Here is a 15,309-nt window from a genome sequence, read left to right as displayed (position 1 = left end):
CAAAAACAGTAGCAACAAGTCTCAAAAAAAAGGGGGGGGAGACGTTACTGGTGCCCGCTCGAGCAAATCGATGATCAATGGGATGATAGAGAGATACAGTGAAGAAGGGATAGTGTTTCAGAGGTCTGGAGATTAAAGAGCTTAATAGGCCTTTCACAATGGGCACCTCAGAAAGGGGATTTGCATACAAATTTGCTTCAGCAAGAAATAGATCAGAATGTGTTTCCTGGGGACCAGTTCTGATTGTGGCGGCTCCCTTTAACTGTTGTCTTCTTTCCTACAGGTCTCTGGATTGCAGCTGTCGCAGGACCTGGACGATCTTGCTGTTCTCTACCTGGCCACAGTTCAAGCCATTGCCGTAAGACATATGAATGCCCTTTCCAAGAATGGCCCACTTGGGGCTCGCAGTCAACTTTCGACCACATACTCCTCAGGATCCAGCATCTGCTTCTGAGGCCGAGATCCTCAGCTGAAGCAGAACTTGCCAAAATTCAAGATGGTTGTGTCTCTGGATGGAAATGTTGAGTGAGGGTTTCACCTGCTATACTAATAACCTCTCACAGCTGAAAGCTGAAAGGAGTTAAAGTCTTTAAACACCACACTTGTCATTTATCTCATTTGTCTTCCAAGGTTAATTAAGTAGAAGTAAGCAGATGCCATATATGCTGGCATTAAGAAAAGCCCGTGTGAACAAAGTACAGATTTATACAACACATGGCATTGCTCAGTCGGCAAAAGCATTCATTATAGGGCTCTTTGAAATAATAAGCTTCTCATCATGTGTTTTTAGAGAGTTAACTACTTAAATAAGAGGTGTAAGTGTTAGGGAGAGAGGAGAGGAGAAATGTAAATCCTACGTGCTAGGAACTCCTCAACTGAATGTCAATCAAAAATGAAAGCAAAACTCTGGCATGCAGTTTAGCAGAAGAAATTTCTCTTCGAGTATGTGAGGTCCTGGGTTCCATCCCCAGTGCTCCAGGAGGTGGGACGAAGGAGAGAGAGAGAAATGAAAACAAAATTTCAGAAGCTCATATATCAATGTCTAAGGAAATCTATTTTCTAAAGGATAATCTAGGAGGTATAAAAGGGTGCTGAGCCATAGAGAGAGACACAGACGATTATATTTGTGCATATGTGGGAAAATGTATTTGGGGGTATTTGTGTCCTGGGATCAGATCGCTGATAGGAACCACCCAGGAATAATATGATGACACTTAGTCATGCCCCAAAATAGAATTGGGACCAATAGAATGCTCTCTAGGTTCTGATGCAGAATTTATTTTTTAGAAGCACACTTAAAGTACTTTTGTTTCTTAATTCTGTATGCACATATTTATATGCTATTTAGTTGTTTTGTTTGTTGACTTTCATAACCTCATTGATCCAAATAATAGAACTACATGGTTTTTTTCTTCCCATATGGCTTTCTTGATGAGAACACTGGTTTCCCTTCTGCTCATATGTGTCTTGAAGAAGTGCGTATATGATTAGAGAGAAGAACTTCCCAGCCACTAAGGGAATATGTGGTCTTTAATGCAACTACATAAAAGTGTGGGATCTGATTAAACAGTCCTTTTAGTTTATGGAGCAGTTAGAGTGTATCTTACTGAGGCAGCTGGCTTTCTGATTTAAGAGCTTGGACAGTTCAGTGAAATCAGTCAGCCTGCTTTATTTATGGGAACTTCATCCAAAACAGACACTTCTGACATCTATCAACATGGGGAGAGAAGGGGAGGAGGAGGGCAGGGAAACTGTACATCAGTGGTAAAGATGTTTAGTGGATCCTGTTTTATAGGAATGATGATGCTCATGATATTCAAGTAATACATATGTGGTCCATTATGTACCAGGCACGATGTAAATTTTTTATGCACATTATCAGAGTCAGCCGTAGGAAGGAATTATAATCGCCATTCCACAGATTAGAAATGTAAGCCTCCAGTAAGACCAATCGACTCGCTCCATTTCATGCAGCTAGTAAGTGAGAGAGCTGGGACTTGGAGCCACAGCTTTCTAAAATAAAGCTAGATACATGAAATATTAAGAGCTTTTGTTTTCTGATCTGTTAATGCCATTGTGCGCAAAGTCTTACAGTAGGAATGAGTTGCCTGCATTAATATAAGTACTCCTGGAAAAATCAGAGTTAAGGGATGCTTCTTTTTGAGGACATATAAAGAGGCAGCATGGAGAACCAGGCCATAGGATGGGCAAGGGGCACCATCCCACGAAGATAATGTGTTGCCTGGTCCTCCTCTCTGGACCAGACAGCAACTAGAGTGCCTCACCTACATGGGATTTGGGGTGCGGGACAGGAAGCCCATGAGGAGTTGGGATAACTCATTTCACAGATGGAGTGAGATCTGTGTGCCTGTACCAGGCATACCAGGGCATGGGAGACCTGGAATTTGATTCTCTATCCATCACTCCCAGTCTTCTATTCTTTACACGACGGCACACTGCATTTTTCCTTGATCTATTTGCAAACACTATCGGGATGAAGCAGATTGAGTTTCAGGCATTCCAAAGAACCTCACAGAAATGTTCTTGGGAATACTGTAGCAGAAGGTGAAAAACAGAGAAACGAGGTTAAACTTAGTGCTGGGAGTGGAGGGGTGGGGGGGCCGGGGAGGGAGAGGTACAAAGAGGAGGTGGAGAAAAGCCAGCTACATTTCCCCACATCTGCATACTTGGAAAACTCAATCATGGATTTAATGGTGTCTTACATGTATTTAGAGCGATCACATTTATTCTGTCCATTTTCCTAATGACCTTTATAATAATATCAAGGGAAGAAAACGAAAGTCAGAGATTTTTCTGTAAGATTTTATGGTGGTGTCCGTTGAATTGTGAGTTCATTCTGTAGTGCAGAAGTACCTAGGCAGTGCTGATCTTTTGGGCCAAAATGTCCATTGTTAATGAAGCCGTCTGATAAGCTGATATTTTCACATGATGTTCAAGTTGAAAACAAAAATAAGCTTTGTTTCATGGGCTCTGAATATCACACAGGCACCCATTGTCATTGATAAGTTAAAATTAAAACAAATTTCTCCCCTTCAGTAATATTAGTGGTTGGGCTTTTGTGAGAATAGAATGAAATTAGGGCCATATTGTAAGGAAGTTAAGTTGGAACTGTGTGAAACCGTCCATGAAGTAAAAATTCTCTCTTGATCAAGCTTAATTGAAAGACCTGTCAAACCCCTGGTTTATCCCCTTGTCTGTTCCCTGTATAGTTTTCTTTTCAGAACAGACCCTTAAAAAGTACTATTTGCATTTGAAGTCGCTCTTAATTTGCATTCCGCTTGTACATTCCCCCTGGAATCACCCAATTTTAATTTAAATTTCTCTGTGAAAACATTTTTTCCAGAAAGGTGAGCACAGAATCATTTTAGCACAAAGCCCTTTGGGGGGGGGGGGGCTGGAGTGGTTTACAGAGTGGTGACTGGGACCCCTAGAGGGAACACCCTGGAACTAGCCACTGGCCCTGCCTGAGTGGGAAATTCCAAACTAAAGTGCAGCCTGGAAAAGGCCGTCCTGGCCTCTCTGGGAGCGCCCCTTGTTCCATCTTTCTTGCCTTTTCCCAGGAAATGTGCTTTGTATGATTCTGTCTCAGACCTGCAAATTGCATGATCCCCAACTCCCTGTAGCACTGTAGCACTGTCGTCCCATTGTTCGTTCATTTGCTCAAGTGGGCACCAGTAACATCTCCATTCATTGTGAGACTTGTTGTTACTGTTTTTGGCATATCAAATACACCACGGGTAGCTTGCCACACTCTGCTGTGCAGGCAGGATACTCTCAGTGGGTTGCTGAGCACTCCGAGATGGACAGAGGAATCGAACCCAGGTTGACTGCATGCATGGCAAATGCCCTACGCGCTGTGCTGTCACTCCAGCCCAACTCCCTAGTTTAGAAAAATATCATAAATATTAATTTTGCATGCATTCTCATGGATATTGGGAGACAGCTCTCCCCCTTACACACACACAAACACACACACACACACGCATGCACGCCGCATGCACACATACACACAAACGTGCAGTATTACCTTGGGCAAATTATATAACTCCTCAAACAATAGCAATATTCTGGTTTTTAGCTTGCCATTGATGAGGGATGGCAATAAATTTCCCAGTGCCACACCTAGTATTTACCTACTAAGCAAAATCGTTCTCATGCCTAAATATCTTCCAGGAGCTGGACCCTCCTCTAGAAGTTTACACACATTGTCTACAGTAGGAACTCTGCAAGTTGTTATTACATTTCATCACACCTGAAGCCTCATTTTAAATATTGTTTGCTTGTTAACATCTCTGATCATGCATGCAATTTTCAAAGAGGGAGTGTTCCAATTTTAAAAAGAGAGTAGTCTTAGAGTAGGGGTGGTTTTGATGCTAGTTACAGATGAAATGGAAATAAAAAAAAAAAAAACACCCCAAAACACAACAGAAAAATCCCCCTTATATTCCAGGTCCTTTGCCTTTTCCCTCACAGAAGAAAATTTCTGGAGAGGCGAAGTACTAAAGCAGCATAGTTTTTGTTGAATGAAAGTAAGAAAGACGCAAGGTGGGGAGAAGGAAAGAAATGACTGTTCCGGGGAGAACACAGACTTGAAGAGTAAGACCCAGTGGCTTACAGGAAGAGCTTATATACAATTTCCCCAAATGGATTTTTTCCTGAAGTTCTCTCCATACATAAAAGGCAATCCGGGCATTGTCACAAGAAAGCCTTGTGCTGTTGATGGTCTTCTCAGAATCTTATCCCTCACACTGGAGATGGTCACTTTATAATCTCATAGATTCTTCCATAGCTTCTCCTTCACTGAGGAATCCACCCTTCTCTGGGTGGGGCCTTGGATTTCTGCATCTGGGTGAGTTCAGGATTTGCATGTCAAAGGGATGCAGTCTTCATGCCTATGGGCTACTTCAGAGAAAATAAAAACCCAAGGTTTTATCTCTGAGTTCAAAAAGCCAGGCCTCTCACTGCTGTAGATCCCTTCCTCTGGAATGGACTGGGGTCACCCACGATTCTTGGACCCCCAGTGACCCACAGTGGAGGTAAGGGCATCTGTTGACTTAAAACCATTTCTAATCCGATTTTGTGACTTTTTTTTCCTGGAGAGGTCAGTAGTTTTTTATCAGTTCTCAGGAAGGGTCATGACCCAGCAAAAGCTTAAGAAAGAACATCTGGGCTTAATCAGCCGTGTTCAGTAATAACCAGGGCCTGGCCTTATACTGTACAACACGTTTCCTTTTCTCTACTTCTTTTTTAAAACAATCCACATCTGTGGATTCTCTATGAAGACCAAAGTTTCACCTAATCCATATTCTTACCAGATTCACTTATAGCTCCAGTAAACCCTGGAACTCTGTCTGGGACCACTGTGTTTGTGCCCCTGTGTGCCTCTACCCCACCCAAAGCCATGTGGCTCTCATGCCCCAGGGTTCCCAGGTAATCCCACAGCCACCTACTCCCGGAAGCATCCCTTGCCCTACATCCGCTACCTGGATCTTGTTCTCGGAGCACCAGTTTCCCTGGCTAGTGAAAGTGCTAAAACTGTAACAGCAGCTCACCTCTTCCCTGCACTCAAAGCCCTTTCTTCTTCCTGGGTGGCTGCCCCCTCTGTAACCTCTTTATTTCCCAGGTACCTCCCATCCTGAGACTTGATGGCCCACCAAGTGCTCTGTCTAGACATCGGAAGGCCTCTTTGACAGCCCCCCGCCCTGACACTTACCTCCCCTTTCTCCAAGAGCTCTGGGGCTGCATCCAGCTCACACCTCATCTTCCTGTGTCTTGTCCTTGCTCTAAATAAAGTGTGACTTGTACCATGGCTTGGAGGCTGTTCTCTCATTCTGGGCAACTCAGTGAAGGGAACAGCAAGTAAAATGTGGTTGTTGGTCATGTGGTGGAAAGATGATGCGGGCCAAATATAGACTAGAGACTGAACGCAATGGCCACTCAACACCTTTATTGCAAACCACAACACCTAACCAGAGAGAGAGAACAAAAGGGAATACCCTGCCATAGTGGCAGTGTGGGGTGGGGGGAGACGGGACTGGGAAGGGGGGGTGGGATGTTGGGTTTACTGGTGGTGGAGAATGGGCACTGGTGAAGGGATGGGTTATCAAACTTTGTAAGGGAGAAACATGAGCACAAAAATGTATAAATCTGTAACTGTACCCTCACGTTGACTCACTAATTAAAAATAAACTATTAAAAAAAAAAAAAATAAATAAAGTGTGACTTGTGAACATTTTAATCAATGGCGGTTTGAGTAGCCTCACTACTAAACCATTATCTGGTAAGATTCACATTGGTGATCCTGCCTTAGCTGCCCCTTCTTCAGCACCAACCACATATATTGAGTTTAGTAAAAGCAGCCAGACAAAGAGGAGAAGAAGGCATTGGGGTGAGGATGAGGATCACTCCAGCCCTTTGCCGGGCTGAAGTCTGTGTCTCACCTTTACACAGTTCCTTCTCCATGTATCTGCTGTGTCATAGTGGGTGTCTTTGCCAGAGAAGAAACGTAGCTCCTATCTCAAAGAGGAAGAACTGATTTGACTGCCAGAGGCCATTCCTCACTCCACATCCAGAGGAGAGATGTGGCCATCGACTTTATTCCTCCCATAACCAACAGAGAGGATCGGGGACACTGATGTCACCTATTAATGCCGGTGGGCCCCACGGGTGGCTCATGTGAAGTGGGGAGGAGAAGACGGTCACTTTCTCCCGATCCGTCTCTGCCACCCGGGGACCCAGGGTTACTGGGTTCTTGTCTCACTCGCAGAAAGGAATTTCCGGAGTAGACAAGCAGTGAAGTAAATAGATTTTATTTGGAGAGAGGGAGGGAGAGACAGAGACAGAGAGAGACAGAGAGACAGAGGCGGGGTGGCACTCAAGAGAGAACGCAGGCTTCTCCAAGGGCAGAGAGAGCCCCTACACACATCCCGGCATTAGACAGGAAAGCATGAAAGTACACATCTCAAGAGGGGAGATGCGGACGACACATGTGCTCGACCACGTGGGCACAAGCAGCACATGGTCTCCTCGGGCCGCATATACACGCCCTTCCTTTGTTCAAGGTGGCTTTTATCGGCTCTTCCCGGGTTGTCTTGATTTGGAAGTTCTGGGGAAGTTCTGGAGTCTTCTTGGAGCTGGATCACATTTTAATCAGATTAAGGGAGAGTTCTGAGGGTTTGAGGGAGGAGGACTTCATGGGGAGGGATCCTCAGGGTTCCTGCTGAAGGTCTCTCAGGTCTGTTTTCTGTATCCATAGGGTGGATCAGGATTTTCCTCCCAGAAGTTCTGTTGACCTAAATTTCATTGCCGAGGGCCTTTCCCTACCTACACATATTGGTTCAAATAAACTCAATTAATATGAACTGCGTTCATAACACTTGTTGTCAGTGTTGTATCACTTCTGATAGAAACAAATGGTTAGAAATTAGGAGGATTAAGGAGAGGGGCAGGGCTGGTTGGAATTCCCACTTTGCTGTAATTAACTGTGGTCAGAGGCAGCCTAATCCCCCAGCCTCAGCTTCCTGAGGTGCAGAGTAAGGACTGGTCAAGGTGCCTTCACAGTCCCCCTCGTGACACTGCTGTCTCCTGTGGTTCCCTTTCAGTTTGGGACCCGCCTCATTGTGGAAGCCATGGAGACGGCAGGACACTCCATCCGCACTCTCTTCCTGTGCGGGGGCCTGAGCAAGAATCCCCTCTTCGTGCAAATGCATGCCGACATCACAGGTGAGTCTGAGGGGGAGCACTTGAGAATGTAGTTTGGACACTGGCAGCAGCAATGGACACAGCTAGAATTGGATGACCTTGAAAATAGGAGGGGGCAGGGAGGTCATATGCACAGTTATATCAAATACTTAGGTGGAAATGTCATTTTCTCCCTTCCTTAACGGGGAAAGTGACTTACATGTGCTGGCCACTATCCGGTGATCACAAGAAGGGAGACAGAGGTCAGTCAAGGCCAGGCCACTGGAATTCCAGCATTGACCCTGTAGTTTTGAGAATCTCTTCTGAGCGGCTTACAGTGTGGGGAATCGGGAAGATGCAGAGATAAGGGAGACCAAATCCCTGCTCCCACCCTCTCCCTCCGCCCCCTCGGGAATCCAAGGTTTGTGGAGGAAGGCTGATAGCAGACTGATGTGTTCAAAGTAGTGTGGCAAGATCTCTGAGTCAAAGACCCACGGGGTGTTTGGGAAACAGTGGGGTTTGGGCCTGTGATGTCACAGGGTCAGTGGTCTGGAGGAAGTGATAAGAAAGCTGTCCTGGAGAAAGATTGCAGAGCCAGGGAACCCCAGGCTAGGTGGGAAGCTGTGCCCTGAGGGCCTGAGAGCCTCTGAGTCCATAACAGTTCATCAGAATCAGGGATCTGATACCAGAGGAGAGGAGGAGGAGGAGGAGGGCTGACCCCTCCCTCAGGGCCAAGAGCAAAGCAAAGCAGAGGCAGAAGTGGCAGACCCTGCACCCCACAAACGACCCCACTGGCAGGAACAACTTGGCTGTGGCCTCAGAGGCTGACCTGGACTTCTCTCTCTCTGACCTGGGACCCTCACCTCTTTTGCTCTTTTCTTCCCGGGACTCTCGGGGATCCTGTTCCCTGCTGGACTCGGCCCCCTCCCCACCATCAGGGCTGCAGCAGGGCAAGGCCAGTAGAAAGAACTAGGAAAGGGACCAGAGAGGTAGTACAGCAGGTGGGGCCTCACCTCGTGGCCGACCTGGGTTTGATCCCTGGCACTACACATCACTCAGGAGCCACCTGACCCGCAGTAGGAGAGATTCCTGAGCACGGAGCCAGGAGTAATCCCTGAGCATCACCAGGCATGCCAGCCCCTGCCCTTCCTGCCTCCTGCAAAGAAAGGAAAGAGAGAAAGAAAGAAAGAGAGAAAGAGAGAAAGAGAGAAAGAAAGAAAGAAAGAAAGAAAGAAAGAAAGAAAGAAAGAAAGAAAGAAAGAAAGAAAGAAAGAAAGAAAGGAAGGAAGGAAGGAAGGAAGGAAGGAAGGAAGGAAGGAAGGAAGGAAGGAAGGAAGGGGGAGAAAGGAAGGAAGGAAGGAAGGAAGGAAGGAAGGAAGGAAGGAAGGAAGGAAGGAAGGAAGGAAGGAAGGAAGGAAGGAAGGAAGGAGGGAGAGGGAGGGAGGGAAGGAAGGAGAGGAAGAAAGGAAGAAAGACAAAGAAAGAAAGAAAGAAAGAAAGAAAGAAAGAAAGAAAGAAAGAAAGAAAGAAAGAAAGAAAGAAAGAAAGAAAGAAAGAAAGAAAGAAAGAAAGAAAGAAAAAGGAAAGGGAGGGAGGGAGGGAGAAAAGTTCATTCCTCAGATAGGGGTCTCTGTATTCACATCAGAATCTCCCGCTGTCCCCATCCCTCAGAGTCCTTACCTCTGACCACTGACTGGGTGGGACAAGGTCGCTGCCCTGATTTCTGCCTCCTCCTATACTACCTCCTGAGCATCCTCAGCTCTCCCAGGATCGGCCTCTGGACTTGGTGAGAGCAAGTCACCTTGCTCCTCCTCCCATTTGAGGCGCATGGAGCACTGGGTAAAGAGCATTGAATGTGTGAGGTGTGAGGTAGAGATAATGCCAGTAACCAAGCTCCCCTGCGGACTGTGCGGCTCACTGGACATGCACTTCCTCCCCTCCTGGCACCCTCAGGTCCAGCATTAGTACCCTGTCTCACCGACAAGGAACCTGAGCATCTGGGGCAGCTTCCAGAAGGGATAGGACCGAGAATATCGAGGCCCCAGCTCCCTCTCAGAGCTGAGAACCCACCACAGAGAACCACGGGCCCTCACCCCTTCTGAGCCGGGCTTCAGGCTTGGGTCCGAAAGCCAACCCCACGTTCACATACGAGTCAGACTTCAGATCTGCCCGAGGAGTGACTTTTGCACTCCCAGCCCGAGGGCAGAAGATGGGGCTCGGCAAGAGAACTCTTGCCTTGCTTGTCAGGGAGACCCCAGGTTCTCTCCCGAGTCCCACCAGAAAACAATTTTGAAAACAAAAGAAAGCAAAAGCAATCATCAAGCTTCCCATAGCTAGAGACTCCCTACCTGTCAGCCAGAGCCAGGGGAGAGAGACAGAGTCAGCCCGGGCCACCAATCACTCACGGGACTGGATACCAGAGCCACCCCGCTGCAGTGGCCCCGCTGACCCCTGCCTGCCGGGGGCCCTTTGGCGCTGCCCTTTCTGAACGTGGCTCCTTTCCCAGGCCTCCCTGCCCTGAGCTGACTCAGACGCCGGGGCTGCGGTGGCTTCACAGAGAGTCCTGCTTTGGAAACCCTCCTCGCTCGGCCTACTGAATGGAAAGGCTGTTCAGCATTATTTGGATTCCGATTGCAACTGAACCCTTTGTCTGCGACTCTGGACTCTTACAGTTCCAGACAAAGGGACCTTTTCTTCGGCCTGGAATGTCTCTGCCTTGGGAAGCCCGGCCGAGCCTGACAAGGGATGGCAAAGTGCATCTGCCTGGAGATGCCCCGGGTTCCGTCCAGCTCATGAATGCACCGGCTGACATAGCTGGCATTCCAGCCCCAGCTCGCCCGGCGGGCCCCTCCCCCGGCCCCAGAGCTCGGAGCCCACAGTGCCTTCTCGCCTGTGCTCTGGTGACAGGCACCTACCCGGGCACTGGGTCTGTCCTTAGAGCCTGGGGTGTCCTCAGACATTTGGCCATTGCTCTAGTTCTCTCGTGGCCCAGGAGTGGAGGCCCCAGGCAAGGGGACTCTCAAGACCCCCCCCCCCCTTGACAGGCATAGAGCCATGGGGGAGATTTTGTGGTGGGAACCTGGAGTCGAGAAAAGAACAGGTGGGGCTGGAGCGATAGGACAAAGCCTTGCACGCAGCCGACCCGGGTTCAATCCCCAGCATCCCTTATGGTTCCCCCAAGCACTGCCAGGAGTAATTCCTGAGAACAGAGCCAGGAGCAACCCCTGAGCACCGCTGGGTGTGACCCCCCCCCCCCCGCAAAAAAAGGGAAAGAACAGACTGGTGCGAGCAAGTGGCATTGCATCTCCGCACCTCCTTCGGAAGATGGAAGCTTTATCGTCCCTTAGCGATGGTGCGGAGGGATAAATGAGTGCCCCGAGCTCACAGGCAGGAAGCTGTGTGCTGGGCTCTGGGTGTGGTGCCAGGGATGGAGGCCAGGCTGGCCACACGCCAGGCGCGTGCCCGACCCTCAGGGAGACTTCCCCGCTCGCCTTCTGGCAGCCCCCTCTCACACGGCAGAGGGGAAAGCTGATCACCGCCCTTTAGGGAGCACCCCTGTGTCCCCCCCCACCCCGCTAGCAAGGAGAGAGAAGCTCGGTCAACCCGGAGGCCGTGCCTCTGCCCGGAGGAAGAGCCTCCGTGTACCCTGGGCACTCAGTTCCCTGCGGTTGCAAGAACCCCTGGGTGTGGGCAGAGTAATTGCAGGCTTCCCGGCTGAGTGGGAACAGTGTTCCTCCGCGGGAATACGGGTCCCTGCCCGCCTCTGCCCTCGCACTCATTCCTTTCACTCACACGGACACCTTCTCGGAGCCGGGCCTGGGAGTGCCAGGGATCACTTCCTGCCTGCAAGACCAACGTGAAAAGATGCTCTCGGGGCCCTGACCCACATCCTGGGGGCCCACTAGGGGATGCAGTAGGGTGGGGGTGCTCCTCCTCGTCAAGCCCAGACTGGGAACAGATATCGCGCTGTAGAGAAGTTCCGTAAAGGGTCTCTTTACAGAGGTGGGGACAAGGTCTCAGAGGCCGGGATCACCGGGCAGACCCACAGCCCCCATCCCCCGAGCTGCTCCCAGTCTCATCCTCACCTCCTGAGACTGGGGTGATCACGGGGCCTCGGATGTGGTGCAGACCGGCCGGTCTCTAGGCCCGTGGCAGCCGGGGAGAGGTGGGCTTGCCCAGAGTGGGCTTCCACTCACCATGGGGCAGGGGCACACCGCAGGGATCCCGTGTAGCCCAGAGCTACAGCCCAGTGAGTGCTTTTGGGTGCAGGTGTGGGTGCTCAGTGTTCCAAGGCCAGTCCATGCCCTAGGACAGGAATTGAAGCAGAAAAAACAGGTTTGCTCAGGAGCCAGCAGGCTTTGGGGACAGTGGCCTCGACTCCCCCCAAACCATCCTGACTGCAGGGTGGCAGGAAGCAGTTTCCATAGGGAAAGAGAATCGGAAGGCGGCTTGCAGGTAGACCCATGGGCACTGGGAAGATGAGTCCGTCCCTTCCCTTCACAGGCTGGCCTCCGGAGGGCCCAGGGCACTGCAAATTAAGATTTGCTTTTCCGGGGTAGGCTGGGTGGGGAGATTGGGAGTTTGGGTCACCCCAGGCAGTGCTCAGGGCTGCCTTCTGGCTCTGTGCTCCTGGTGGTGGGGTGAGCCTAGTGGGAGAGGGTGATCCCTGCCCCATCCCAGGCTGCAACCAAGTGGGGCCCCCACCCCCCCATTTTCCTTCTTACCCAGCAACCCCCAGGCTTGAGGCTTACCAGAGGCCGCCCATATGTCAGCGTCCCGGGTCAGTCGGCCCCGGGTTTCCCCGTGAGAGCTGAGGCAAGAAGGGGAGGACGCAGACGTGGGGGCCTGAGCTCTCCCCGGAGACCCCTCCACTCTCCACTCCTTGCAGCCCCGTCTCAGGTGCCGGGTCTGCGGGGACCCAGCGAGGGTGCTGTTTCTCAGTCTCGGGCAGATGGTGGCGACCTGCTCTCTGTCTCCTTGGTCTGGGGGCCAGGCTGGCTCCTCCAGCAGCAGGAGGACCAGCCCAGGAGAGTTCCCTGAAATAGAGAAGTTCCCACATGGGGAAGTGAGAATCACACGTCCTAAGGAAGGTTTTGTGGGTCTGCCCTCAGCATTGGCCTCAGTGGCGTCTGCTGCCCTCTCCTGATTGCCGAGCATATTTAGTTCATATATATATATAAGATTATATGTAAATATTTATATATAATTTATATGTAATTTATGTTTTATATATAAATTTAATTTTAAAATATATTTTATATAAATTTTATATATATATATATATATATAAACTGTAGCACTGTAGCACTGTCTTCCCGTTGTTCATCAATTTGCTCAAGCAGGCACCAGTAACATCTCCATCATGAAACTTGTTGTTACTGTTTTTGGCATATCGAATAGGCCACGGGTAGCTTGCCAGGCTCTGTTGTGCAGACGGGATACTCTCGGTAGCTTGCCAGGCTCTCCAAGAGTGATGGAGGAATCGAACCCGGGTTGGCAAGGCAAATGCCCTACCCTCTGTGCTATCACTCCAGTCCTATATATATCAACATCCTTATAAAATCCTGTGAATTCCTATGATTCCTAGTCTTTGTACACTCACCAGGAGACCCTCCACCTTGGGGCTGCTGTGCAGCCTGCCCCGCCCTCCTGCTCACCGTACCCCACACAGTGCCCCCCTCAAATGCCGGCTTCACCTTCAACTCCCTGAAATGGAGACATGCCCTGTCCTCCCTGGTGTCCATCCCGGGGCCAGGCCAAGTCCCTGCCGCTCACGGGGCTGTGCTCTCCAGAAGGAGAAGGGAAAGCAGAGAGGGAAGCCATGGGGGGCGGGGGGCTGGTGGAAGGGGGTGCTATAAAAGTAGCAGGGGAGAGTGGGGTGGGCTTGAGAGCCACAGAGGAGGGAAGGGAACATGGGCACGGAGGTGGAAGAGAAGCTGTTCTCATATGGACTCCAGGGAGGAAATGCCCCAGACGGAAGCACCAGCCCAGCCAGTGCTCGGACAGGATTGAATAAAAAGAGCGAGGAGGAGGCAGAGAGAGAGTCGGGACTTCAGGCACGCCGCTGACCCTGGCCCACCCCCCAGCATGTATAGGGCCCGAGCAGTGAACGCTGATCACAGAGCCAGGGCTGAGCCCTGAGCACTGCTGCTGTGGCTCAACTCTCCTACCTGACCCCTGCACCCTCCTCTTCCCCTCCCCCATCCCCACACACACACTCAAAGAAAAGAAAGAATGGAGCTGGAGGGATAACATAGGGGGTAAGGCGTTTGCCTTGCATGCAGCCAACCTGGGTTCGATTTCCAGCATCCCATAGGGTCCCCCAAGCACCGCTGGGAGTAATTCCTGAGTGCATGAACCAGGAGTAACCCCTGTGCATCACTGTGTGTGACCCAAAAAGCAAAAGAAAAAAAAAGAGAAAAAGAAAAGAGCAAGAGAAAGAACAAGCGCAGTATGGGGAGGAGGAGAGGAGACAGATGATGTGGGACAGGGGGCCCGTGTTGCCCTCACTTTCTCCTTCCCTTTTCTCAGTCCAGGTCAGCCCGGGTCCCCATGCCTATCCCCCCCAAACTTCATCTCCCTCAGACCTGGATGGCAGGACCGGTCTGATTGAGCTCTGTTTTCCCGGGGCCCAGCCAAGCTCTCCACACAGGCTGCTTGAACTGAACTTGAACCAAGTGGCAGGTAGCAGCTAGCAGCAGCCTGGCAGCCGGGGCCAAAAGGTCCCCTGAGCTGAACTATGCGGTGTTGTTTCTGGGCGGCTGCCCCAGCCGGCTCTCCGTGAAACCCTTTAGAACAACCAGGTAATCCTTCGGAATGGGGGCGACTGCAGGGGTGGGGAGGGAGGCAGCCGCTGCTGCTGCCTTCACGTGGGGTGTTTTTGTCGCTGGAGCTGTTGGCTGGCTCCCCAGGCCCTGCCCCCTAACCGAGGTGTGGCCTTTCCTGCACAGGCCTGCCCGTGGTCCTGTCTCAAGAGGTGGAGTCTGTTCTGGTGGGTGCTGCTATTCTGGGTGCCTCTGCCTCCGGGGATTTCGCTTCGGTACAGGTATGTGAGGACCAAGGGGTGGGCCGTGGCCCCTCCCCTGTCTGAGGCTGCCCGGCTTCTCCACAGCAGCTCCCGTCTTGCAAAACACACACACACACAGGCTGTAATTAAGCAATGATAGGTTCCAGCCAGGGAACACACAAACGCTTCTGGCTTGAGACATATTTATTGCAGTTTTCATTGAACTTGTCCTCTGTTCCCGTCAGTTATTCTGTTTTGCTGTTGATTTTTTTCCCCCCTTAGCGCTTGACTCCCCAATGATTTGTGTTTTCCTTGGACCTTTTTTTTTTTTTTGGGGGGGGGGTGTCTGCACAAACTAAACAGGTAAGATGCACAGCATAACTTTAGCATGCACATCTCAAATTGGTATTTCTCTCATCCCCACCCGAGCCCCTTTGGAGGACTCTACCCAGACAGCCAAATGCAAGTGGGCCCAGCAAGAACAGGAATTGAAAGGGAAAACCAGGAACCAGCGTAGAGGAAGGCGGAAGGGACTCCGTGGCAGAGATTGAACACACAGTTTGCCTCTCAGCTTTCTGGCTTCCGTGACTGAAGAGAACACA

General features: G+C 50.4%; 1 protein-coding gene and 1 long non-coding RNA gene across 4 annotated transcripts in view; one reads left to right on the top strand and one right to left on the bottom strand.

Annotated features, from left to right (window-relative positions):
• Positions 1-15,309, top strand: part of FGGY (FGGY carbohydrate kinase domain containing) — a 459,128-nt gene that overhangs the window by 357,137 nt on the left and 86,682 nt on the right. For all 3 annotated transcript variants that reach the window (XM_004607300.2, XM_055140354.1, XM_055140355.1), the window contains 3 exons: positions 284-358; positions 7,623-7,743; positions 14,652-14,746. In XM_004607300.2, coding sequence (XP_004607357.2) covers positions 284-358; positions 7,623-7,743; positions 14,652-14,746 — 291 coding nt within the window. The remainder of the gene's footprint in view (positions 1-283; positions 359-7,622; positions 7,744-14,651; positions 14,747-15,309) is intronic.
• On the bottom strand, positions 7,711-12,663 carry LOC129405089 (uncharacterized). The gene is made up of 4 exons (XR_008630307.1): positions 12,453-12,663; positions 11,787-12,006; positions 7,922-8,003; positions 7,711-7,820 (listed from the first exon to the last, which is right to left on the bottom strand). It is a non-coding gene; the product is annotated as an uncharacterized LOC129405089 (long non-coding RNA).

This window comes from Sorex araneus, chromosome 5 (genome assembly GCF_027595985.1).
Source record: "Sorex araneus isolate mSorAra2 chromosome 5, mSorAra2.pri, whole genome shotgun sequence".
NCBI classification, from domain to species: Eukaryota; Metazoa; Chordata; class Mammalia; order Eulipotyphla; family Soricidae; genus Sorex; species Sorex araneus.
Note: the sequence above shows the minus strand (reverse complement) of the source record. Positions and strands in the feature narration are given on the sequence as shown.